Source organism: Hemicordylus capensis, chromosome 6 (assembly GCF_027244095.1).
Source record: "Hemicordylus capensis ecotype Gifberg chromosome 6, rHemCap1.1.pri, whole genome shotgun sequence".
Lineage (NCBI taxonomy): Eukaryota > Metazoa > Chordata > Lepidosauria > Squamata > Cordylidae > Hemicordylus > Hemicordylus capensis.
In genome coordinates this window covers 91,492,191-91,518,061 of record NC_069662.1, presented here as the reverse complement: position 1 = coordinate 91,518,061, position 25,871 = coordinate 91,492,191, and the positions used below count along the sequence as shown (strand labels likewise).

Sequence of the window (25,871 nt, the reverse complement as noted above, 5' to 3'; positions counted from 1 at the left end):
AGATTCTGGTAGGAATTGGCATCCTTTTGTGCTCTGAGGGGCACTGTAGAACATAATATCATTGGCTGGCAGGTCTCAGCCAATTTGTAAATTTAAATTTTAAAATAATTTGCATCTAGAGAGCTAGTGTAGCATACACAGGCTGAGCTGCAAAGTCCATAGCTCAAATCTCACTTCAGTTTCAGGCTCAGTAGGTGGCCTTAGACAAGCTATTATTCTCTCAGCCTCAGTCCTTCATCTGCCATATTGAGGCCGTAAAAATGAAACACCTTACAGGGTTGTTGTAAGAATCACTGAGATAATGGATGCAAAGTGCTTTGAACACTGGAGATGTGCTATATAAATAATGTTTGGCATTTTATGTGCCTTGACAATGGTATAGATGTTCCATTTTGCCAACAGTAGATGACATCCAGACTAACACACATGCACAGTGCAGTGTTTCACATGCACAATGGGGCATGGGTTATTTTCACTGGTCCCCTTTGCCCTCTGTAATGGAGGTTGTGGACACAGTCTGTCCCTCACTGACGTACTTTTTTGGAAGTTGCAGTTGGTTGCAGAGGGAATGCAGGGTTGTTGAAAATCAGCCCATTCGCATTGTGCATATGAAATGTTATTCCACACATGCAAAGTTAGTTTGGATATCAGCCAGCATTTTTATTCTGAAAGCTGCTCTCTTGGATGACTCCCATCCTGTTCATTGTGTATTATCAATACTCTGAGAACAACCAAGTCTTTTGTATCACTTGACTCATGGTTGTTGATTCTGAACTGTTGTCCAGCCATGGCTTATGACTGGATGCAGGCAATGTGACTGAGGCTGCATCCTGACTACTGTGAGTTAGTGATAACTGATGGTCTCCTGCCCTAGAGAGTGTGGTAGCAACATTAATTCAGGGCTTGAGTCCCTATCAGTGCCAGGGAACCATGATGCCTAGGCTAGGATATTCAAAGGTACAGTTATTTAATAAGATCTTTATTTATCTCAGGCACTCCTGTTTTTATTCTGAGTACGTTACTTGTAAAAGGGAGAATGTCCCTTTTATTTATTTCTTTATTTATTCATTCAGTTCATATACTGCCCTTCCTGAGGTGCCTCAGGGTAGTTTACATTACAATCAAAAACAGAGAATAAAACAATTTAAATCAAGAAACATTTAGACCAGATATGATCTCATTAAAATTACAGTAAGGTTGAAACTAGATATTAAAAGCTCAGCTAAAGAGATGGGTCTTTAAGGCTTTCCTGAAAGCTTCCAAGGAAGACAGTCCTCTTATATCCATGGGGAACGTGTTCCACAACTTAGGGGCGGCAACTGAGAAGGCCCGATCCCAGGTCGCCACCAGATGAACTGGTGGCACCCGAAGAAGGCAGATCCATCCTGATGATCTTTATGAGCAGTGAGGAGCTTGTAGAGAAAGGTGCTCTCTTAGGTAACTCGGACCTAAGCCATTTGGGGCTTAGGTAATAGCCAGCACTTTGTACTTTGCCTGGAGACATATCAGCAGCAGGCATAAGAAGAGGCATCATGTGGTCTCTTTGGGATCCCCCAATCTGGCTGCTGCATTTTGAACTACTAACTGAAGTTTCCAAACTATGAACAAAAGCAGCCCTACATAGAGTGCATTGCAGTAGTCCAACCTGGAAGTTACCAGCTGTAGTGATGAACAGTTTTACATGTCCATTACTAAGTCCAGTAATTCTGTCAAGTGTTCATTGTTTGGCTCTTAAATTTTGGGCTGGCTCCTAGATTAGGTGGGGGTGGGGAATAGTTCATCATTTAAAACTGCAGGCTTAGAATATTACTGTTGTGCCCCCTTGTTTCTGGAAAACAGCTATAGCTTGTATCTGCCAGGCCTTCCTGGTGACTTGATGGTGTGGTGAGATCTGAACCCAAGTTTGAGCCCAAGTTTAGTCTAGGCATCTTTCTCTTCTAGGAGGGTCTTCCTACACTCCCAGTTGACCACTATAACACACAGCCAAGAGCACAGGAATATTTTCATTAAATTTATGGGCTGACATGGTGAGGAAAGTTACTCAAATGGTATGCCTCACTTGTCCTTTTAATTGCAATTGGACTACTTTGAGAAATTCCCCTCACTATGTCAGCCATGGATAGGGAGAGAAATCTATGTATCTATTACATTTGTATCCCTTCCTAGGAGCCAGGAACTCCTCCAAGGAGCTCAGAGTAGTGTATGTCGTTCTGAGGCTCCCCCACTGCCATTTCATCCTCACAACAATTCTGTGAAATGGGTTAAACTTAGAGAGACCAGCCCAAGGCACAGGTTTCTGAGTTCTCTCAGCAGTGACTTAAATCTTGGTGTTCCCGATCTGTCCTACGTCCTAGGTACTACACCAGTAATGATTCAGAATATAAGAAGAACCTCGTTTCTAATGATGGCTATCAGGTTTCTTCTGGGAAGCTTACAAGCAGGGTATGAAGGCAATAGTCCAATCAAGGATATAACTTAGCTTACTTGAGTCGTATTATATACATTCATACAAGTTGCATCTGCTGCATTTGTTAGGATCAACGACCCATTTAGCCAGTGTCCTGTCACCAACCGTATATTTGGATACTCTGGAGAAAGTTGATGGAAGCTTTTGGAGAAAATGGAGAAAAACCGTATGGCTGTTTTTGAGTGTATGGCTTGAAGATCAAGCCATAAGACTTGTTTACGTGATTTAAGAATACAGTGGCTGATATATTCTGCAGTGTAACATGAGACTTGCAGACCTGCCTGTGCCTCTCTGGCCATCACACACATGGTGACACTACTGTACAAGAGGGCTGTCCTGGTACAGCTTAGCTTTGTGTGACTGCAGGACACACATTACTTGCATTTGGAATAAAGCAAGTAGCACATGAACTGTGATCACGCAAGGGTAAACTGTCCTGGAATGTGCAACAGCCTTGCTGAATATGCTAGAGCCCACAGTGGCGTCTGCAGTGCCTGCTTTATTCCTCATTGCAGAATGTGTCAGCCAGTGATAAAGCCCCCTTCACTAGAGCAGTGTGGACTACAGCCATGAAGAAGCAGTTCCCACAATGCTGCGGTATGTACACGTCAGATGGAAGAATATTTACAAAGTGCTAACATATAAAGGACCCAATTCAGACAAATATTTCTTTTAAATGAGGGAATAGAATGTGCACTTGATTCTCAGTGCGGCTTTAAACCATTTAATATTAGCTGGATTATATCTCTAGTTTGTAGTTTTGTTGTTTAAAAAAAAGAACCGAGTTCATTCAAACCATCTTTGTCTTTATTTGGGTTGGAAATTTAGACTTGCATCTTTCTTTCTTTTTAAACTAACTGCAATACGCAGACCTGTTGAACAGTTGTGGCCAAATATTTTTGTTCGCAGAAGGAAGTCCTAGACCAGGTATTCAAATAGTTCCAGCTACAGTTTACACAAATATTATCATTTCTACAGTATACGAAAAAGTAACATTAGCATGAAACGAGTCACATGTTTCCTTTGGCATAACTTTATCTAGGCTCAGTCTCCTTTTCAAAATTGCCATTGCTCCCCTCTTCTCAGTTTTTCACTCTCCTCTGCTGCATATATGTCACAAGGGAAAAGCTCTGTCCATGTGTCTGAAAGGCTAATAATGACCTCTCTGTATCTCACAAATTTCCTCTCAAGCAGAAGAAAGATTTTTCTAAATCGAGCTTCATTGTGCTTTTCTTTAGTGGCAGAAAATGGAGATGGACCTTAGATTTTTGCTTTCAATGCCTTCTACCTTTCCTCCCCACAGAACAAGGAAGTGAAATGCAACCGAGAGAAGTGTCCGGTACTTTCCAAGGAGTGTGCTCTGGTAATTAAGCAGAGAGGAACATGCTGTGAGCGTTGCAAAGGTGCAGTGGTCTTCATACTTCTTTTTATCTTCATGTCTTTAAAATTAATTTTATTATATGTGTGTTTGTCAGAAAGAAGACCAAAGCTATCCAACATTTGCCTACACACACAGAAATACCCTGAGACCTTAAAACCACATGAATGGAGTTTGTTCATTTATCTCCCTTTTAACTCACAAAGAAGTTTCAAAATGAAGCAAAATGTAATACTTGAGTACCTTCCAGGTTGTTGTAATAATAGCATATGGCATGCTTTCAATCCATATTTGTCTATTATTTGTGATATTACTGTTATTAGTAATATTATTATTGGTAATACTGATATTACTGTTATTGGTAATACCGAGTGCTCTTTCTGTTACATTGTGAACTTAAAGATCTGTGTAGATCTGATGCTTGCTATCTTTAACCATGGTTAAAAGATCTCTATCAGTTCAGAATTGCACTTTCCCTCCTCACAGCCCCTCCTGAATTCTCCTCCTCATTTTATTCATTCATTCATTCATTCATTCGATTTCTATACTGCCCTTCCAAAAATGGCTCAGGGTGGTTTACACAGAGAAATAATAAAGAAATAAGATGGAAACCTGTCCCCAAAGGACTCACAATCTAAAAAGAAACATAAGATAGACACCAGCAACAATCACTGGAGGTACTGTGCTGGGGGTGGATAGGGCCAGTTACTCTCCTCCTGCTAAATAAAAGAGAATCACCACATTAAAATGTGCCTCTTTGCCAAGTTAGCAGGGGTTAGCAGGGCTTTAGCCACGGATAAGGGATATGCTGGCATCAACATTAACCACAGTAAAGTATAACCAAATTTATTTTTCTTTTTAATGGCTGACATACTGTGCAATGTTACACTTGTGGTGGAACATAACATTCGTACAGTTGTACAAGAGCAATGTTGATTTGCACAAATGGAGTTGCGTGACGGTGCAGCCAATATATATAATGGCTGCATTTCGCAAGTTCAAACCAACAGCCACCTGCTCTCTAGGCAGGTTACTTCCCCACTGTGCCATTAGGTGGCTAGTGTCAAGTTAGTAAATACTTTATTCATTTCTGATATTTCTGAAATACGGATATTTCACTTTTTTAAAAAAATTATTGTATATTCCAAAACAGCTTGGTATGTTCAGTCCGTGTCGTTATTATATCATACCTTTTTGCATATTGCAGGTGTTTCCACCATGGGCAGAAACATGTGGATATCTGCAATATCCCCCACCCCCCAGTCTATACTTTAAGGGTACGGAGTACAGCTTAAATCTCTACCTTTGGTATAGTTCGTGAAAACAGCCAAGGGCATCTCCTCATTATAGGCAAGATATCAAAACTGAGAAGAAAAGGAAACCTGGCAGAGGAATACAGAGGAATTCAACTGACTGATTTAGTGCACCTCAAGTACCTCAACCAATTGCAGTGTGGGAGGCTTTCACTGTACAGTCATACATCTAGTCACTGGTGTGGATAGCTATGCTAATGAAAATAATCCAAATTGGCTATATCTGAGAGGTTACATTCCAAACAGGGTCCTTTTCCTTAGGTGGGATTTGGTATTTTTTGGATCCTTTCATAATAGCCTGTAGAAGGAGAAATGTAGCTTTATTACTGCCCATAGATTCACCTGGCCTCCTCTAGTCTCTGCTTTGAAAACCCTCTGAAGCATGACTTTGACCATGAGGGTAGATCCATTGATCCCAGCTGGACAAATTGTTTTCTTAACTTATATCATACCGATGGCTCATTTACCAAGATTAGTCCTCAAACCATTTTTAATACAATGGCTCATCCTTGTGCAAGAGTATATGAAGTAATAATTCAGAAAGAGTTGCTTAAGCATGTGGACAGTGAAATGTTCTTAGTGTTGCAGTAACCACAACCAGCCCAAACACATCTGAGATGTTGGGGAAAGGCTTTCAGTTACAAGATGTGATTTCCAGAGAGGCATACGCCTCACTGGGCTTTATTTATAGAAATTAGAGATCATGCACATGACCCATGAGGCTGGGGCTGGGGGGGGCTGGGGGGAAGGCAGGACTCTATCTGCCTTTCCCCACATGACCAAAGGCTGCAGTTGCTGCTGCAGCTCACATAACTGCCGCATGAACAATCCTGGAGCGGAAAGGGGGAGTGGGGAAACTAGAGGGCATTATCTTATATTGGGGGAGCTCTGCATTGTCTGGCTGCCCTCCTACTTCACTTTTGGCCCGGGTTTAGAACCTGGGCTATCCGGGGGAGGAGTGCCAGGATCAGGAGCAATCCCGGCAGTTCAGATGACCAACCTTATCTGGGCTACAGCTCTCCTATCTGGGTAGGGCTGGTTGTGAGAACTACCTCTCATAGTACTGAACTACCTTACTGACCAGAACACAATCTTTTTGTAGTTCTTTTGTATCTCTCATTCTCATTTTAAAGAAAGAGTTAAAGCATGAATTTTTGTCCAGGTTCTTCTATAGTTGCTGCAATAAGGCAAAAATGCCTTTTCCTTTCTCTCATTTATTCAATATATTTAATCAAAACATATGATATCACAGATTGTTATAGAAACGGATTTGGCAGTCTTTCTTTATTTAGTTGGATGGAGATATGTCATTTAAATTTGGGTCTGTCTCCATCTATAACAATATGTATTTGCTTTCTGAATATGTGTTTGTTATTAGTGGATTGGAGATGGATAAGGTACGTTTATGATAACTGTGAGCCGTGCTCTGTTCTTGTTCCCAGTGTGCACCTCCGATTGATGTCAGTGTGAGTGCAGGGCAAAGATCACTCCCCAGAACCATAGAAGCGATAGACTTGGAAGAGTTCTCCAGTTATCTAGACCAATCCCCTGCAACAGGATTCTCAGTTTACAGGCTTCTCAGGTCAGAGAGCAGGATTGCTCAAGTCTTTCACCACTGTGGAGCACCAAATGGCTCTAGTGGCAGCTTAGGAGCACCCTTATATTCTTGTACTTGCAATATGACTGTACTAAGTTTTCAATTGCTTTGCTAATTTTCAGAAAATCCAGAGCATAGCTACATACACTGCTTTACCAGTATATCTCCCCTCCCTTAACAGAACTAGGGTCTTCTAACCACGTCTGGCATCAGATTGTGGCATCCTTGGACAAATGGTAGGAACCCAGCACTCCCCCACAAGCACTGTGAGAAGGCCCACTCACTGCTGCTGCCCGCCACCCCACCCACTGTCTGGGCTCCCCAGTTTTGCTGGAGCTCCACACTGTTGCACCTGGAGTGAAGGTGCAGTTTCCCCAGAATGTCTTATCCCAGGCCCTTGACATAGCATCATTATGGCAGGGAGCCAGGCCTGGGCATTGGCTAATGGTGCTTCCACTCCAGCCATTATGCCAAAAGTGAGGAGTACCTGCTGCTGCTCATTCCCAGTCGCTGCCCAGTAAGCACACCAGGGCCCGTAGCATTTTCAGAAACACTGAGCCAGGTCTCACGATCACTGAGACCCGGTTTGGTGGGGTGAGCGATCCCCGCAGACGATCACAGATGGAGCCCTGGGTGGCTGGATCGGCCACCCACATGATTGCCGGCTCTGCGACAGCCAGCGGGGGCTTATCTATGTAAACTGCCCTGAGCAATTTTTTGGAAGGGCAGTATAGAAATCGAATGAATGAATAAATGGATGAATAGTATAGGTGTCATAGGGAATTATTGAAGAGACTTTTCTAAAACCAAGATGCTAATTTGATTTTCTGCATTTCTTTACTATCCTTCCTCCAAAAAGCCAGGTGGTCTCCCACCCTGGTAATGGTTAGAAATACATTGTTCAGCCTGGCAGAAGGAGGCACTTTCAGAGCATCATTGGGAATCAGATGTGAATTGACACTGAATTCATTCCAGTGTGGGGTAGAGGCCAGAGCATTGAACTTAGGTGGAGAAGTTCCAGGTTCAGATCCTTGCTCAGCAACAAAGCTCACTGGGAGACCTTAGACTAGTGACTCTTTCTGTCTAATGTACCTCACAAGGTTGCTTTGAGGATAACTGGGGGCCCTCAGTGTTTTCCTGGTCATATACCATCAATGAAATGCATATGTGCTTGACCTGCGCCAACTGCAATTTTTCTCCCTTTCAAAGTACAGACCTCTGTGTGGATTCCAAACCTTATTTGAGAATTTATTTGCTCACTTATGACAGACCTGTAAATTTCTTTTAGAATAATGCTACTAATTAAATATTACTCTTCTAGTATAATAATGCTTAGCATGTGTATGGCACTTTTGAGTGTTCAGAGCACTTCATCTGAATTATCTTGTTGCAATCCTTGCAACAATTGTATAAGATAAATAATAATGAACTTCCCTATATTGCATCTGTGGAGCTGAGACAGAGGTGACTTGCCTAAGACTCCCTAGTAAATTCATGGCAGAGGTGAGATTTGAATCTGGGAAGTCCTGATTCACAGCTCAGTGTTTTAGTCACTACACCAGCTCTTAGTGCAGAAGAGTCAGGCTTTGGAGGTATCCCAATGCTCTTCAGCCTCTGTTTTCCCTTTTGCTAAAGGCTGCATATGGCCATTTGTTAAGCCAAACAGAACGAATGCATAAACCTTCATAGCTGTTCTGCAACTTATTTATTCTACATGTTGTCATTCCCCAGTGCGCATTCCTTGGTAAATGGGCCACATAGTCACCAACTCACAGAGGTGATATGCAGGGCAAATTCCATTTTCCCCATGGAGCATTGTCTTCAAGAAATGAAAGTACAGATTAATGCCTGTGCTCATTTGAACCTTCTTATTACAAAAGAGGGTAGGGAAGACTCTTAGATTCCTAGGGTGTGGTGCCTGTCTGCAGCCTCAGTTTAGGCTCAATTAGCATACCTCCTCCTGTGCTAAGTAGTCATGTATGCCAGCTTTCCCTAAGGCTAAAATGCCCCTTTGAATGTCCTGTGGCTAGTAGCTAAACTGAGTATGAAATATATGTGTTATGTTGAGTAGAAAGCCAATTTGCACAAGTGGGCTTTTGTTGTAGACTCCAGCTTCCTTCTGGCTGACCTTAAAATGTGTGAGATCTTTCACCTGAAATCCTTAACCATGATTTGTCATTAATGATAACCAAGGTGAATTATGTCTAACTGCATGAAATTTTACTTTATGGCTTAACCTGCATGTCTAGTTGATTTTTATTTTTATTTTTGTAAATAGCATTAATGGGAAGTGGCTAATCCAGGTTTTTGGGCAAGGTGTTGGAGTATTTAGTGGCATCTCAGCTCTGGGTAGTCCTGAATTAAACAGAGAGCTTAGATCAGGGATAGGCAACCTTGTCACTCCAGCTGCTGCTGGACTACAACTCCCATCATCTCCAACCACAATACATTGTAGTTGGGGATGATGGAAGATGTAGTTCAGCAACAACTGGAGTGCCAAGGTTGCCTAGACCTGACTTAGATACTTTCTGGGTCAGCTTTCAGCCTGGATATGGGATGGAAACTGTCTTGGTGGATCCTGGTGGATGACCTGTGATCAGGAGATAGATGGAGGGGAGTGTGACCCTGTTAATTCTCTGGGATCTCTTGATGACGTTTGATACCATTGACCATGTTATCCTTCTGGGTCACTTCTCTAGGTTGGGACTTGGGAGCAATGTTGCATGGTGGCTCTGGTCCTCCCTGGAGGGTTGTACCTAGAAAGTGGTGCTGGGAGGATGTCTGCTCTACTCCTTGGCCATTGACCTATGGAGTACTGCATGGATCTGTTCATCCCCTTGATTTTGCTTAATATCTCTCTCTATAATTTTCTGAGGCATACCTGTGGCTAATCCCATGCATGGCAGCTCTCGTGAGATTTCCTGGCAGGGCAGAGCAGAGGGCAGAACAGCATAGCAGGGGGAACCTCTTTCTGAGCTAGCTTGCTGAGGAGGGAGGGAGGTTGAGGAGGAGGAGGAGAGGGTGCCACTGCGAGTGGGTGGGAGAGCACCCGTCAGCTCCAACCACCTGCCTCCTCACGAGGAGGACAGCTGAGCAGGTGGCGGCACAGGCAGCGAAACCGGGGCTGAAGGGAAGGGGGGTGAGAACGAATTGGCCAAAGGGATGTGGAGAGGGGGAGAACGAACTGGCTGAAGGAATGGGGGTGAGAATGAACTGGCTGAAGGGATAGAGACAAAATTAAGATGGGGCAGGGACCTGCATTGGTTGCAGGGAGTGGGGGAGAGACAGGGAGAACTTGGGCTGCAGATACTCTGTGCCTGGTCAGCTACATGAAACCACTTGGAAAGATTATCCATGGGTATCAACTGGTATGTAATGCTGATGACACCCGCCTTTGCCTTTCATTTCAGTCAACAGATATCAGGGAGGTGGTACCCCAACTGGTGTTGGGGACCATTCTGGGTTGGATAGGAGGAAACAAGCTGAAACTTAATCAACAAGATGGAAGTGCTCTGGGCCAGTAAAACAGATTATCCAAGAGGTGAAGTAACTTGGATGAGGTTGCATTCTGCCTGAAAGACAAAGTTTGCAGCTTGGGGGTTCTCCTGGACCCAATGCTGTTCTTGGAGACATGTGGCAGTGGTGCCCAGGAGTGCCGTTTACCAGCTATGGCTGCTATGCCATCTGCGACTCTACTTGGAGAAGTTGGACCCTGACCTCAGTCACTCATGCATTGGTTACATCCAGTCTGGATTACTGCAATGCACTCTGTGTGAGCTGCCCTTGAAGATGGTTCAAAAGCTTCAACTGGTCTAGAATGCTGCCACAAGAATACTCATGGGTGCAAATTACTTTATGAGTGTTACACCCATCTTGTGGCAACTCACTGGTTGCCAGTTTGCTTCTGGGCTAGATTCAAAGTGCTGTTTTTGACCTTTAAAGCCATATATAGCTGGAACCTGTCAAACTGAATCAGAGGTGTATCTAGGGAAAATAGCGCCTAGGGCAAACACTGAAATTGCGCCCCCTGTCCAAGCATCTGACACCCATCTTTGAGATAACTTTACCATAATATCAGCTGAAAAATACAAGTCAGGCTCATTAATCTTTTAATATTTCAAAAACTATTTTAGCAGTGGACTTAGCCAGATCAAAAAATGCTGGAAAACTACAAATTTCAGTATGCTGGGGCTCATGAAATACCCAAATACTATGTGGATGTGTACTTGGAAAACTAAACAGAAGTGCCTGTCTAATTCTCTACTATGTATTGTAGCATCACCATTACATAAGTTTTAAAAATCAATGGAGAATTTGACTTTTCCCAGATACTCTGAAAATAATTAAAGGATATGCAGAGTAAACTATGTGACTGCTTGGAATATATTCTAGTCTTTCAGAAAGACAGTTAAAATGAGAGAAAGAGAGCAAGAAACTCCCAGTGGGCCTTAATATTAAGGATTTCACACTGATTCAAAGACAAATTCACCATTAATAGCCATATTAGCAAGACATCACATTTAACTCACTTATCACAAGAAGCAAAGTAAGAGCAAATGAATACAATCCTAGCTCATAAGCATCAGCTCAGTATTCACAATCCCTGATTCTCTGTACATAGTGCCAATCTGAATATGTGTACAGTGACTTATATTATATATTATTATTTTTTTACCTGTAGCCCCTTCAGGGGGCTTCCTAAAGGCTGGGGGGTTTGCAAAGGTTCCTCCTCCCCCCACTGGCCTCTAGGGCCTCGCAGGGACCATTTGAGCATGTGCAGTGGCCATTTTTTAAAATCTTTTTTTTAATTGCCACTGAAAACAAAATGGCCACCACGCATGCTCAAATGGCCTCTGCAAGGCCTGGCATGACCTAGGGCCTCACAGAGGCCATTTGAGCATGCACGGTGGCCATTTTGTTTTTGGCAGCCATTTTTTTAAAAAAAATTAATTTTACAAAATGGCGCCCCCTTCAAGTGGTGCCCAGGGCACGTGCCCTGCCTGCCCTACCCCTAGATATGCCCCTGAACTGAATTCATCCATAGGAGTCTGTCAGGGCCCACTATTCCGCACCACAGGCCCTGCTTGCAGGCCTGCCACTAACTAAGATTTAGTTGGGAGAACTAGAATCAGGGCCTTGTCAGTTTTGGCACCTTGGCTTTAGAATGCCCTCCCAGGATACCATGCTCCCTTCATTAAGGTTTTTTAAAAGTCTTCGAAGACCGACCTCAACTTCTTAGTTCTTTTACCTGCTGTTTGTATTGGGGGTGGGTGGGTGGGCTTAAACTTGGTTTGGGTTCCAGTTTTTAGATAGTTTTTATCACCTTTACACTGCTCTGCTGCTTGTCTACTTTTATTTCCATGTTGTTTTATTGTGATTCATTACTTCTGTGAGTTGCCCCAAGAATAATTGCACTGGAAGGACATAGGATATAAACATTTTAAAATAAATTAACTAAACAAATAGATCAGAAGCATGGCAGGACCACAGCAGGGACAAAGTGTTAAAGCCCACCCTGCTATGGTCCCAATCTGGTCCCCCCCACCGCCACGGCTAAGAAAACTGAGACATGCAGGGTCAAACCAGGTATTAAAGGTATCATGCAGTTTAACATTTATGAATCTGGGATTTGTAACCAGTTTCAAACTCTGGTTTCAAATCTCAGATTATGAGGGCACAATTTATTTATTTGTTCATTCATTCAGTTTATATACCACCCTTCCTAAAGTGGCTCAGGGCAGTTTACATTATTTTTTTTTTAAAAAAAACATAATAAAACAATTAAAATCAGAAAAACATGTAAATCAGATTAAAACTCATTAAAATTAAGATTCAAACTAAACATCATTAAAAACCAGGCTAAAACGATAGGTCTTTAAGGCTCTCCTGAAGGCCTCCAAGGAAGATAACCCTCTTATATCCATGGGGAGTGCATTCCACAACCCAGAAGCGACAAAATGAGAAGGCCCTATCCCTAGTCGCCACCAGACGAACTGGTGGCACCTAAAGATGGATCTCTCCTGATGATCTTAATGAGCAGTGGCCATGCTTCACATCCACCCAGACACAATGATATATCATGAAGAGTGGGGCGGGGAGGCTGGGGGTGGTGGGAGTGGCTAACTCCCTGTTCTTTGACAGTGGCTAAAGGATTTGTCTGCACCAGCTCTAACTAATAATAAGTAAAATGGTCTAAGAGCAGAATTTTGGTTTGGCCGGGCAATGTCTAATTTTATTATATTACAAAAATATGTGAAAACGCATTTAATATGTTCCATTTATAGGATCTGCAGTTCTTTCAACTTGGTCAAAGTATTAATGCTTATGAAATACAGATGATTTTTTTTAGGGTATTGTTGGCTTGTTCCTGTATTTCTACACTAGTTTGTCTGGACTTTCCTCGGAGGAGTAATTTATCAAGAATTAAATATAATATGTCTTTGAATGTTTTTTCGCTCCTGATGTTTATTTTTCATGCCAATAGAAACTTTTTTAAAAGTGGGGGGAGCAGTAAACGGAAAGGAAAGGGTGGAGAGATCCAGAAAAAATTGCTGTAGGAAAAGGGGGTTATGGGGCCAGTTTACAGGATGTTACCATGAACTTTTTCTCTTGGGAGTATAGGAAATGACTTGCTTATAAAATTCCTGCTAGTCTAACATAACCAAAAATCCCTTATGTGTTCTCTGTTTATAAATGCCTGTTTTGAATGAACTCCCCAGGAAAAGAGGTAGGGCATTTTATTTAGCACTAGGACACACTGAGGGATTGAAAATGTATAATGGCCAGGACGATCATAGCTTTGGTGCATACATAACTTCCATGCTTTAGAAATAAATAATGCAGTCTGTCAGTGCATATGGTGCCTTGAAGAATGTTGTAGGCAAACAGACTGTTCCCATTCATTTGCATAGCATTTTTGCAAACATGGCATATTCCAAGCTACTGAGGGTGGACCTGTCCCATTGTTTCTTCAGTATCTTCATTTAGAGACATTTATGGAGGCTGTTCACACGTGCCGCAAAGATTGGGCTTGGCTTAGCCTGCTCTTTGCTGCACATGTAAACTGTCAGAAGACATGTTGCTCCTGGTGGTGGCACGGTGGCAAACCTGCTCTCCCCATTTTGTTGATAGTCTGCCAGCCCAGGCTGCTTGTAGTCGGGGCTGGGAGACTTCAGGGCTCCTGGTTGATGTGTGTGTGTGGGTATCCCCATAATGCACTTGCATGGTGCATTATGGGATTTACGGGTGGGAACACGCCTGCAACCCTCTGACGGGGAGAGCTGGAGTCCGTGTAGGCGCGCAATCCCAGCATGGATGGGTTAATCATCTGCCTTCCTCCCCACATGCCCCCAGCCCATTCTCACAGATCGTGAGAAAGACCTAAATGAAGCTCTTCTCACAATCGGTGAGAAGAGCTTCTGTTGGGCTTGTGGGGAGAGCAGGCTTAGCCTGCTCTTCCTGCAGATGAGCACCTGCTTGTAGCTGGGCCGCCAGATTGGATGCCCACACGGCCGCAGAGTCTGTCATATAGCCAGTGGGGGCTGCGGGGATTGGGGGCCACGTGGCCCCTGGAAGTTTCAGGCTGCCCCATGCAAGTGCACAGGGCATCCTGGAGAGACCCCCGATCCCGGGAGGCTGCTTGCAGCCTCCTGGTCAGGGGTCTACTCATGTGTCGCTGCGTGCTGCGGCGACACACGAGCAGAAAAATGAGGTTAACAGAGCGCTCATTTAAGCGGAGGGGGAATTAGGCGTGCTAGCCACCTTGGGAGCACCAGGCTCGCCTGTGAGCCTGGTGGTTCCCACGATCCCTGGAAAGCTCCCTAGCCCGCTTTCCAGGGATCATGGGAATAGCCTCATTGTCTGTAAAGAAATATTTTAAAAGTGAAAAATTGGGTTTGTCTTTGAAAGATCCTTATACTGTATATGAACCACAATCTGAAAAGGGAAATGCTGCTTCTGCATGTGCAGCTGCTTCATCTGCATTGCACTTTTCAGCTGGGCTTCACTTAACTGATTGGCTGCCACCTCATGCATATCTGGAGTCACAAACTATTGTGGGGGACTAGCAGTTGTCTGTGATTAGAGCCATGTCTTGGCCATAGACCTAGGTAGCATAAGAGTTAAGACAACAACCAGCATAACCAGTTTTGATCTTGGTTTATGGGCAAGTGTAAATCATAGCTTGCTAGTTCAAATGATGGTTTGCTGAGAAGGAAAGGAAAGTAAAGGAAAGGAAAGAAGTTAGACATCACCATCTTCAAAGCTTTCATGTAATACTGAAATACCCGGAGAGACCATATTATGCCTGTCTTGAAATAGTTACACTGACTGCCGATATGTTTCTGGGCACAATACAAAGTGCTGGTTATTACCTTTAAAGCCCTGAATGGCTTAGGTCTAAGTCATCTTAGAGAGCGGCTTCTTCTGCATGATCCCTTCCGCATGTTAAGGTCATCTGAGGAGGTCCGTCTCCAGTTACCACCAGTTTGTCTGGTGGTGACTCAGAGGTAGGCCTTTTCTGTAACTGTCCCTGGGCTATGGAATGCACTCCTCATAGAAATCCGTAATTTGAGTTCATTACTGTCTTTCATGAGAGCCCTTAAAACCTATCTGTTTGGCCTGGCCTTCCAGGGTTTTTAAACTGTTGTAAATTGTTGTAAATGTTTGCCCTGGTTTTCCAGGGCTTTTAATTGTTTGTTTAATTGGTTTTATTCTTTTTTTTATAGTTTTGATTTTAATTGTTAACTGGTTTTAATTATTTTTATCCTGTTGTAAACCGCCCTGAGCCATTTTGGAAGGGTGGTATATAAATAGAACAGAATGAATGAATGAATAAATAAAACTAAAGTTTGATATCTGCATGCACCCTTAGTGAACACGTGCTTTTTTGTTGTTGTTGCTAGTTTTGCTCCATATCATTTGGTAGGGTAACCCATTTTGAAACCTGTTTTCTGTAGCAGTGAAGGCTAGAAACTTTGTTAGAAGTTAAAGTTGGATTTCCTGCAGTTCTGTGAGACTCTTGGATGCCCTGGACATTCTTTATGCCTCCTGTTGTCCATTCTTTTTCAGAACTTCTGTTAATAATGAGAATAATAATGAGAATAATAATAATAATAATAATAATAATAATAATAATAATAATAATTTAATTTGTTTATTTATTATTAACATTGATATCCTGATCTTCCTCCAAGGAGCCCAGGGTGTACATGGTTATGTTCATCCTCACAACAACTTTGTGATGTAGGTTAGGTTGAGAGATATGTGACTGGCCCAGAGTCACTCAGTTAAGTTTCATGGCTGAATAGGGAGTTGAACTCAGGTCGCTATGCTTATTCTGTTCTTGGGGGAAGTATCTGCTCTTGTAGGTATATTGTCATGTATTTCTTTAGTGTGGCATGATAATTTTTGTTTTTGATTAAATACAGGAGATCCGTGTTGGCTTTTCTCTTTTCCCCTGGAGAATTGTTGTTGTTTTTTAAATGGTTTAAAGAGATGGTGATTAGAGGCAGGAAAATGGTACCACCTCTGGAATCTGCTGCCTAACACAACAGTTTTGTCTTTCTGTTACTGTTAACACTGGCTCTGCCAGAGACACAAAATAGAAAGTAATGTTTTTTGTTTGAACTAAAGCAGGTACTCTGTCTCATGAAAGGTGGGGAAAGTGTTTGTCTCTCAGAAGGCTCTCCTTTTGTCTTAATGGTCTGTAAATTAGAAGCAAATCCATAGCTGATATATATTGGCAAAGCACAGTTTATATGAAAATGGTCTGGACCACTGTGGTGTGGTCTGGAATGAGGACTGAGGTTCTCTCCCCCCGCCCACCTTGATTTAATCCAGAAGTTTTCCCTTCTTTGTCGGGCAGATAAATAGTATGAATGGTCATAATACTTGATTATGGTGTAATGAACAGGATGGAAAGCAATGCCTTCACAGATATCTCTGAATGTGAGGAATTCAGTAATTGCTACTTTCCAAGCCAAATATGCTCTGTGCTCAGTCATGTAGCAGGTGGAATTCTACCTGACTGAATAAACTTGCCAAAGTGGAAGACATTTACTATTCAGGCAATTTTGCTGAAGAATCTTGCAGACATTCATAGCATGATTAAGTACTCTGTCTTTGCAACTTCTTAAAAGTGCAGAATTAGAAGACAGAATATGTAGCATGGACAAATACAGAACAACGTTCTTTGTGTTTTCTTAGAAATATCTTTTCTTTTTGTACCAGTAGATTGCTAAATTATAAGGAGCTGCTTAATTTATGCAGCAATTTCTTTCTCCCCATCAATTTCCTTGATAGTTAAAAAAGGATCATCATTACTAAAGCTGCTCATAACCATATCATTGACTATCATTCCTTTTAATAGTTCCCTGTCTCTTATATTGTGTTATGGTTAGCTAACTGCCAATCTGCTTATTTTCAAATGTATCTTCTTCTGCACCATGAGGGGTAGAAACTTGCTTTATTTTTTTAAAAAATTAAGGTTGATTGTTTATAGAATCCACATCCTGTTCTGGAGAACTGACTCTCTGTGGAATTATATGTCTGCAGAATTGTAGAAATCAAACCACCTTTTAAGGAATGCGGCTGCTCTTAGTGGGCTTGCTAATCTATCTAGCGTAGATTGCTAAAATAAAAATAACTCTACTACATATTCTTTTTCTCTAGGTTGCAATTTTGAAGGAAATTCGTACAATAGCTCAATCTCATGGCAGGTCCCAGACAAACCCTGTATCATGCACCAATGTCAGGTAAGGAATGGAATAAATGAACTTCAAAAAGGCTTGGATTTTTAGCATTTGTAAATCTTAAGAAAGGAGGAGAAGACTGGCTGACATCCTGACTAAATTTAACAGAGAAAGTCCTATTGAAACTTAGATGTCCTTTAGAGTAACTCTACCACTGAGTAACTGAGCCTGGATGTCAGCCACTGTCTTTTTTACTGGTTTGCATAGTGAAATTAGATCATGAGTTGCGGGTTAGATGAAGAATCTAGAGGTAAGTGAAGAATGGAAGGCACCATTGGTATAAGGATATAGCTGTATGTGTTCTTTTGCTCGGACATTTGCCTATGAAAACAGCAAGAAAACAAAGATCTCCCTGAGGAAAAATCCAGTGCCTTCTGTGAAACCACTTCTAGAAAGAGAAATGGATTCAAGATGTTAGAAGGAGTGGGGTTCTCCAGTGTGTTTATACTGAATAGGATACCAACCTTAGGTTTCTCAACCGAAAAAATGTCACAGGGTGTGTCTAAATATTACTCTAAATGGAGGATAATAGAAGCCCAAGAGTAGAGCTGTAGTTTTGGGTCTTGTCATTTACAAATATATTTCGATGATACCTAACAGTAAAAGGTTCGTTGGATTTTCAGACTAGATTAGATTTAAGTTGGAGTCTTTGTGCATATCTTGAATCTAGAACTACATGTTATGTTAAATGTGTGGCCACTGTGGCATACACACTTAATCCCTCCTCCAATGAAAGGCAATGAAACTTATAAAACTAGACGTGAGAATAAGTTGCCCCATACATTATGGAGTGGAAAGGGGGAATGAAATTCACAGTTGCTGTTTTCACCAGGAGCCCTGCATTTAATATAATGTATAATTCGGTCTGGAGTATTCTTGTCCTTTTCAATGTACAAGTGCAAAAACTGAATCATGGTACTTCTGTTTAAATTTAGAACTTTTAAAAAAGTCTCTTTTTCTCTCTGTGCAGACAATTACATTAGAAAATAACATAGAGATCCTGTCTTTCACTATGTATTTGTCAAGATTTTGACTTCTGGAGCAAGGAATGCCGGAAGTGATCATTTACTAGACTCTATCGGCAGAAACATCAGAGATAAGAGGCTTCCATTCTTCAGGATAAGATCCTTTTATCTCATTTCATAAGCCCCTTTCCTCCAAGGAAGTAGAGTAGGAGGAATGTTTTTATCAAGTCTGTTGCCATCAAAGCAGAATGGCTGATTATTTTCACATTTCCTGTGTGCTAAGGACCTTTGATAAGACAGGTATCCTTTCCCCCTCTCTTAAGAAGGTTTCTTGGTTTCCAACTCATCACCATATCTGGCAGGTGCAGATAGGAAGGCTCAAGTACCCTTTTGCTCTGGATTAATCTCAGTCCGGACCATGGAGATATACAGCATGCACCAGCTGGTTTTCCTATAGGCACCTTTCAAGTGGTAGTTCTCTGATACTTATTAGGGAGAAATCAAGTATCCCTAATCATTCCAGAATAGTGCCTTTCCCAGTGGCTCTTGTTGGCATCTGCTTTTTCTTTTCTTTCTTTTAAAAGCCCCTATGGGATAGGGACAGTGCTGGCTTGAGTGCTGGCACTGCTCAAGGTGACACCAAGACACCACTCAAAATGCCCCCAGACTCAAAATGCCCAGCCTCCCTCATCTGCATGTGCATGCCGATCCTTCCCCATCTCCTGGCTATTTTACCTTAAGGGCAAACTGGTGTTTAAAACTACACATCAGTGAGGTGGTGGCCAGCAAGGGATTTCTTTTAGCACACAGCAGCAGTTTCTGTGTGCAGGGCATGTCTAGCAAAGCAGAGGCAACAGAAGCCTCTGCTATGTGCTAAAACCCTGGTGTGGCTAGAAGGTCAGGCAGAGCCAGGAGAAGGATGCCATGCTCTTGCCGGTGAGGAGGGTGGGGTTGGCCCAGCCCCCTTGACACTGGCACTGGCATAAGATGGCTGGGCCAGCCCCACCTCCCTCGCCCATGGACGCCAACATGTGCATAGCTGTGATGAGGCGTTGTCTTCTGTTGCCACCACTTAGCTAGATAGATGGCTCTCTCTCTCACTCTCTTCTGTTCTTTCCATCAACAGACTTGTATGTGGGGTGGCAGGGGGTGGGGGAGAAAGCCATCCAGTTAGCAAAGTGGTGGCAACAGAAGCTGCTGCCTCACCACCAATCAGCACTTTAAAACCCCAGTATGCTTAGCAGGTGAAGCAGCTAGGAGATGGGGAAGGGCGGCTTAGGTGGGGCAGTCAGTCTGGTGTCAGAGAACAGCAGCAAGCAGGTAAAGCAGCCTCCATGGGCAGCAGGGGTAAGAGCAAGCTGTTTCCACTTGCCAGTCTGTGGTGCTGCTGCAGCCTAAAGCTATTACCTCATGGGCAAACAGTCCCTGGATAGGGGACCCCCTCCACACACCATTTCTCTGCTATTTAAACAGCTTTGTGAGCTTTTTGTTGAAAAGCAGTATATAAAAATCCTAAATTGCGCTTAGCTAAATGTGTCCATGAACATACTTTGAAATACTGTTCACAGTTCATCTTGAAACGTATGCCATATGAGTGATCCATTTTCTGTTTCTTCGTATGTAACTTTTTACCTAATTAAAGAGGTACTAGCCTTCCCACAGTGTGCTTGGACATACATAATGGAGTGCCTCTCAGTTTCCACTCTATACACAATACACTCTAGCAATACACTCTAAAAACAGCAGCAAACTAAAAGAGGCAAGTGGGAATTATTCTTGTTTACACAGTCAGACAGGTGTTATTGACTGGTTTGTTTTATCCAGACATCGAGTCCTTCCCAAGGACCTGGGATGGCTGAATTTTATTGTCAATTGTTATAGATATCGTCGCAGAATATAGGCTGTTCCCAGTAAAGCTGCTTTTTGTAATTGGCTGATGGTGATTTCTGTGGCCCCTATGGTGTTGAGGTGCTCTTCAAGGTCTTTTGGAACTGCACCCAGGGCGCCAATGACCACTGGGATTATTTTGGTCTTTTTCTGCCACAGCCTTTCAATTTCAATATGCAGATCTTTGTATTTGGTGATTTTTTTCTATTTCTTTTTCTTCTATTCTGCTATCCCCTGGTATTGCTATGTCGATTATTTTGACTTGTTTTTCTTTCTTCTCGACTACAGTTATATCTGGTGTATTGTGTGGCAGATGTTTGTCTGTTGTTGTTGTTGTTGTTGTTATTATTATTACATTTATATCCCACTCTTCCTCCAAGGAGCCCAGAGTACTACATACTTCAGTTTCTCTTTCACAACAACCCTGTGAAGTAGGCTAGGCTGAGAGAGAAGTGACTGGCCCAGAGTCACCCAGTTAGTATTATGGCTGAATGGAGATTTGAACTTGGGTCTCCCTGGTCCTAGTCTAGCACTCTAACCACTAAGCCACGCTGGCTGAATTATCAGCCATACTAATATGGCTGATAACATACATATTAAGCCAGCTGAATTATCAGCTGTCTGAATTATCAGCCATACTAAAACAAGAAAAAAATTAGAATTAGACAGATTGGGTAATTGAGAGTGCAGAAGTGGTGAGGGAAGGAAAAGTATTTCTCTAATCTTAACCTTTTTCCCACTTGCCATTGCTTCTTTCCAAACAGAGGTATTTCCCCTCACGTCCTTATTGGACTTCAAAACATTTCTGGAATTTCACAGAGGAAAAAGCCACTTGAGGGCAATATGGGGTGGAGGAAATGTTAAACACTCCCTCTTTCCTTCTATTGCCTCTATAGGCAATAGATTCCCTCACTGTTATACTTGTTTGGTTAACAGCATCAGCTTTTGCCTTCAGGAGGGGTTCTGTGTCACTTGAAAGTGTGTTTCTGCCATGTTAAGCACAAAATAGTGCCACCAAGGGTCCCCTTATGCTAGGGGATGTGCACGAATTGATTTTTTCATTTTGATTTGTATCTGAATCGGATCACCCCCAATTTGTTTTGGGTCTGAATCTGCCCCCCCAATCACCCCAGATTAGATTTGTAGCTGAATTTTCTGAATCTGAATAGATTCAGATAAAAAAGGGTCCTAGGGCCAAAAGAGAAATGTGGGTGGTAGTGCCCAGTGGGTGGAAGCTACCACCCAGATTTCAAAGAAATTTGGCAAAGGGGTGATTGTTAAATAATTTTTGAAGTTAGTGCATCTTTAAGCTTTCCTCCATAGGGAATGATGAGGATTTCAACACCTTATAGTTCCATGTGGGGGGCACCAGGGTGGCCCAGAGCAGATTGTGGCCCCTTTGCCCAGTTTGGAATTTGTGTGATAGCTTCCACCCATTGGGCACTACCACCCAACCCACTTTGGCCACAAAATGGAGGTCCAAATCTCTCAATTTTTCAGGTCTGAATCTGGGGTGATTTGTTTTGTACCCAAATCTAGGCAATTGAGGAAAGAGGTGATTTGTTTTGTCTACAAGTCACCTGAATCGTCCAGATTTGGGTAGAAATCAATTTGTACCTGAATCGTTTCATATATCCCTACCTTATGCTAGGCTAGTTCACTATGAGCTTTTTTTTAGTAGACTAGTCCAGCATAAGGTGACACTTCATTATGCTAAAAAAGCATCTATACACCATTTTTGTGCTGTTTCTGCACAAATGAATGTTGTTTGTTAGTGCAAGCCAGAAAGTATAAATGAATGGTGTGAGACAGAAAATATAACCATTAATTTTTAATAAAATACAAAGCTTACAGCTGCAATAGAGACCAGGGAAGTTCAAGGATTGATTTGAACTTTGTGTGTAAAAATGTTCTAAGACTCTGGGGCTATTCCCACGATCAGGCGAAATTCGGGCTAGGGGAGCCTAGCCTGATATTACCTGATTGTGGGAGCCACTGGGCTCACAGGCGAGCCCGGTGGCTTCCTGGTGGTTAATCTGCCAAACTAGCCCTCCCCTTAAACTGGGTTTGCGGAGCGAACACTCCGCAAACCTGGGTTTTTAAATCGTGAGTAGCTGCGGCGTGGCTCTGTGCTGTGGCTACTCACGAGTAGACCCCCACCTGGTGGGAGGCTTAAAAGCAGCCTCCCGGCTCAGGGGTCTCTCCAGTATGCCCTGCGCACTCGCACAGGGCATACTGGAGCTTCCGGGGGCCGCACAGCCTCCAAACTCCCCAGCTCCTGCCGGCTCCATCATGGAGCCAGCAGTCATTTGAGCTGCCAATCCGGCCTCCTAGGGCTCCCGCCCTGCTTGTCTGCGGGGAGAGCAGGCTTAGCCTACTCTCCCCACTTCCCTTTACAAACTCACTGATAAATGTTTTTATCTTTATTTTAATTATGTAAATTGAACATGTGCGGTTTTGTATGTGTGTACGTTGTTCTTCTCTACTGTTCTTGATAGTGCATAAACTGTGGTCTACTTTATTATTATTATTATTATTATTATTATTATTATTATTATTTGGTTATTAATAATGTTGGTTTGTTGTGCTCTCTGGCAGGAGGGTGTAATAACAGAATCTGAGGTTCAGTGTGTTGTCCATTGTAAACACCCTTCAAAGCAGCAAGGATTGTGTTGCCCCACATGTCTAGGTAAGTTTTGAAAGAGAATGGTTTGGATATAATACTAAACTATAGTTTAGTACTACAAGTATGAACTTTAGAGAACCTTTCAAACCGTTTTTATTAGTCCTGGGACATGATTACTATTGAGCTATGGATCAGTCCCCTATCTCAATTTATATGCTTATTAATCATCTGTTTTATGGCTTGCTGTAGTACATTGTAGTTATGGAAACCCACATGAGTTCACTGGACTGTCCTCTGCACCAGTGTACAAAGCCTGAGGCGGACTGTGTTCGGCCCTCTGGTTTCTCCACTCTGCCAGAAGCACTGCACTGCCAAATTTCTCTTGCAAAATTGGGGGGAACCCCCTCACTGCCGCCACTGCTGCCCTACCAAGCCTCTACCCACTGGGGTGGCACTGCCATTGCTGCCCCTCCTCCTCCTCCAACTAGCTCACATGGAAAGCAGAGGCTGGATGGGCTGCTTCCAGACCATCCAGCCTCTTCTTTTGAGCTGGCTGGGAGACTGCAGCAACAGTGGGAGAAAGAAGACAAAGAAGGGTGGCGCAGTGGAGCAGCAGCAGCAAGGAAGACCAGTGGGCCTGGAGGTGGTTGGGTAGGTGACGGGACTTTGGTGGCCCATCTCCTTGGGGCACCTGGGGTGGCTAATGTTCTTCAAACATGTCCACCTTTCCCGCTATACCCCTGATCCTCTCTCTTCTTCCCCAAAAGAACAGTGCTATGTTTAATCTTCTCCTGGCACCACACCTTTCCCCATCCTTGTTTGTGTCAGTGTGGCATCACAACTGTCTCTTAGGTGAAATGGAGGCGAGTAGTTTTCTTTGTAATGAATAATTTCTACCTCACTTCCTCATCTCTAGGGTATCATATTGATTTTTCAGAGTGTACAATGACTTTCTTTGGTTTCTACATGAAGGAATCGATACATAACTGTGGTATACAGGGATGGACTACCAGGTTTACGTAATTGTGATTTTTCTGTTTGTTAAAACACAAATTCCTGGGATGCACAATAAATTAATGAGAACTCTCTGCTTAATGCATTTTAATTAAGTTCATAGACCTTTGCGGTTATGAAGATAAGATTTAAAATGTTAATGCAGTGCGCCCTAAAGGCTTGGAAATGAAAAGGCAATTAACAGGAATTCCCACATGTGCTCATAAAATTTTAGATAATGATTTTATCTGAACTTATGATTTGCAAACACTTAGGACTGGTAATACTTTTCTCCCTTGGTATTTGTACTGCGATTTTAAAGTAAGAGAGATCTTGTACAGATATAACTCAGACTTATTAGAACTTTTCTGTCCTCCCGCCCAGGTTGTACATTTGAAGGTAGACATTACTCTGAAGGTGAGGAATTTCAGCCTGAAGGAAACAAATGCATCAAGTGTGCTTGTATTGTAAGTCTTTAGAATTGTATCAATGCATATGTGTTGGATGATTATGATGATGGTTATTATTATTTTACAAATAACAATCTATTTTATATAGAGCTGACAATTAAAGAACATTCTTTACCCCCATCTGCTGAGATTCTGGGTGCAAAAACATTAATTGAAGGTTTATGGCATATATTGTGTTTTCTGTTTGGTGGGAAGGTAAAGCAGTGAATTAGGTTGTCCACATTATTGATTGGTTTGGGAAATTTGGGTTTGTTTTTACTGGCATAAAGATAAACAGTTCCTAAACAGCAGTGAGCACCTGTTGGTTTTTCTCACTCTGTTGGTGCTGCGTGGCATTATAAACAAAAAGAAATGTATCTCTGTGCTCTGTGGTCAACTTGCTGGCTCATGCCCTAGCTATCTTATGACTTAGTCAGAGAGTGGACATCAAGGGGGTTATGCATAATCCTTTCCCACCTCCTCTGGGTCTAGTTGTTTTCACTGGACTCCTCTCCAGGAGCTCCAGGCCTCACCACTGACATCTTGTGTAGGAAGAGGAGGGTGAACTCTCCCTTGTGTTTTCCCACTGAATGCCCCCCTCTCTATCCCCACCTGTTATTTGCCCCTGAAGTAGCTGTTTCCAGCAAAGAACCACTTTGGAGCAAAATGCAGTTGTGAGGAGATTTTTGTAAGAAAATGTCACAAGGAGAAAGTGTTAGCCCCCACCCCACCCCCGTGCCATGTTCCATGTGCTGGGATCAGATCTCATCACAGCTGAGTTTTGTCAAAGAAGAGGTGTTTGGGTTTAAGCACAGCTCTTTAAAACAAAGATTTGCATTGAAGCAAATGTGTAATTTGGCCCTTGGATGCCATTTGGCCGAGGTCTACATGCTAACTGAGATGTATGACACTGCTGTACCACTACAATAATGTGTAGAACTTCCTCTAGAGTGTTAGAGCAGATTATATAGTTATGTGCCACACTTTAGATGCCCACTTATATCAAATATACATTTTAAATTCACATTACAGATGCGGAAAATGCAGAACATGGTTATATCATTACATGGGTGAAAATATCCTAATCATAGCCCAAGCAAAAGAGGACTTCCCTTGATATACTATCGGACAATGCTCAGGCTCTGCTACAGTCGTGTCTCATATAATATCTTAAAGTTAAACATAAGCAAACAGTTTTTAATTATTTGCCAGTAGTTCATTTGGGAGGAATAGTTTGTGTGTGTGTGTGTGTGTGTGTGTGTGTGTGTGTGTGTGTGTGTGTATATATAAATATATATATATATATATATATATATATATATATATATATATATATATATGAGTTTAGTAAAATTCTATTTTTATCCGTCTCCTAACTGTGCTAAGATTATTAAACTTGATGACAGATCTCAACCACTTTATGTAGAAAATATATGGAAACTCAT

The 25,871-nt window shown here is 42.4% G+C and overlaps 1 protein-coding gene across 3 annotated transcripts in view; it reads left to right on the top strand.

The window, feature by feature from the left end:
- Positions 1–25,871, top strand: part of BMPER (BMP binding endothelial regulator) — a 297,532-nt gene that overhangs the window by 77,715 nt on the left and 193,946 nt on the right. For all 3 annotated transcript variants that reach the window (XM_053264967.1, XM_053264966.1, XM_053264968.1), the window contains 4 exons: positions 3,771–3,870; positions 17,427–17,509; positions 22,957–23,047; positions 24,362–24,444. In XM_053264967.1, coding sequence (XP_053120942.1) covers positions 3,771–3,870; positions 17,427–17,509; positions 22,957–23,047; positions 24,362–24,444 — 357 coding nt within the window. The remainder of the gene's footprint in view (positions 1–3,770; positions 3,871–17,426; positions 17,510–22,956; positions 23,048–24,361; positions 24,445–25,871) is intronic.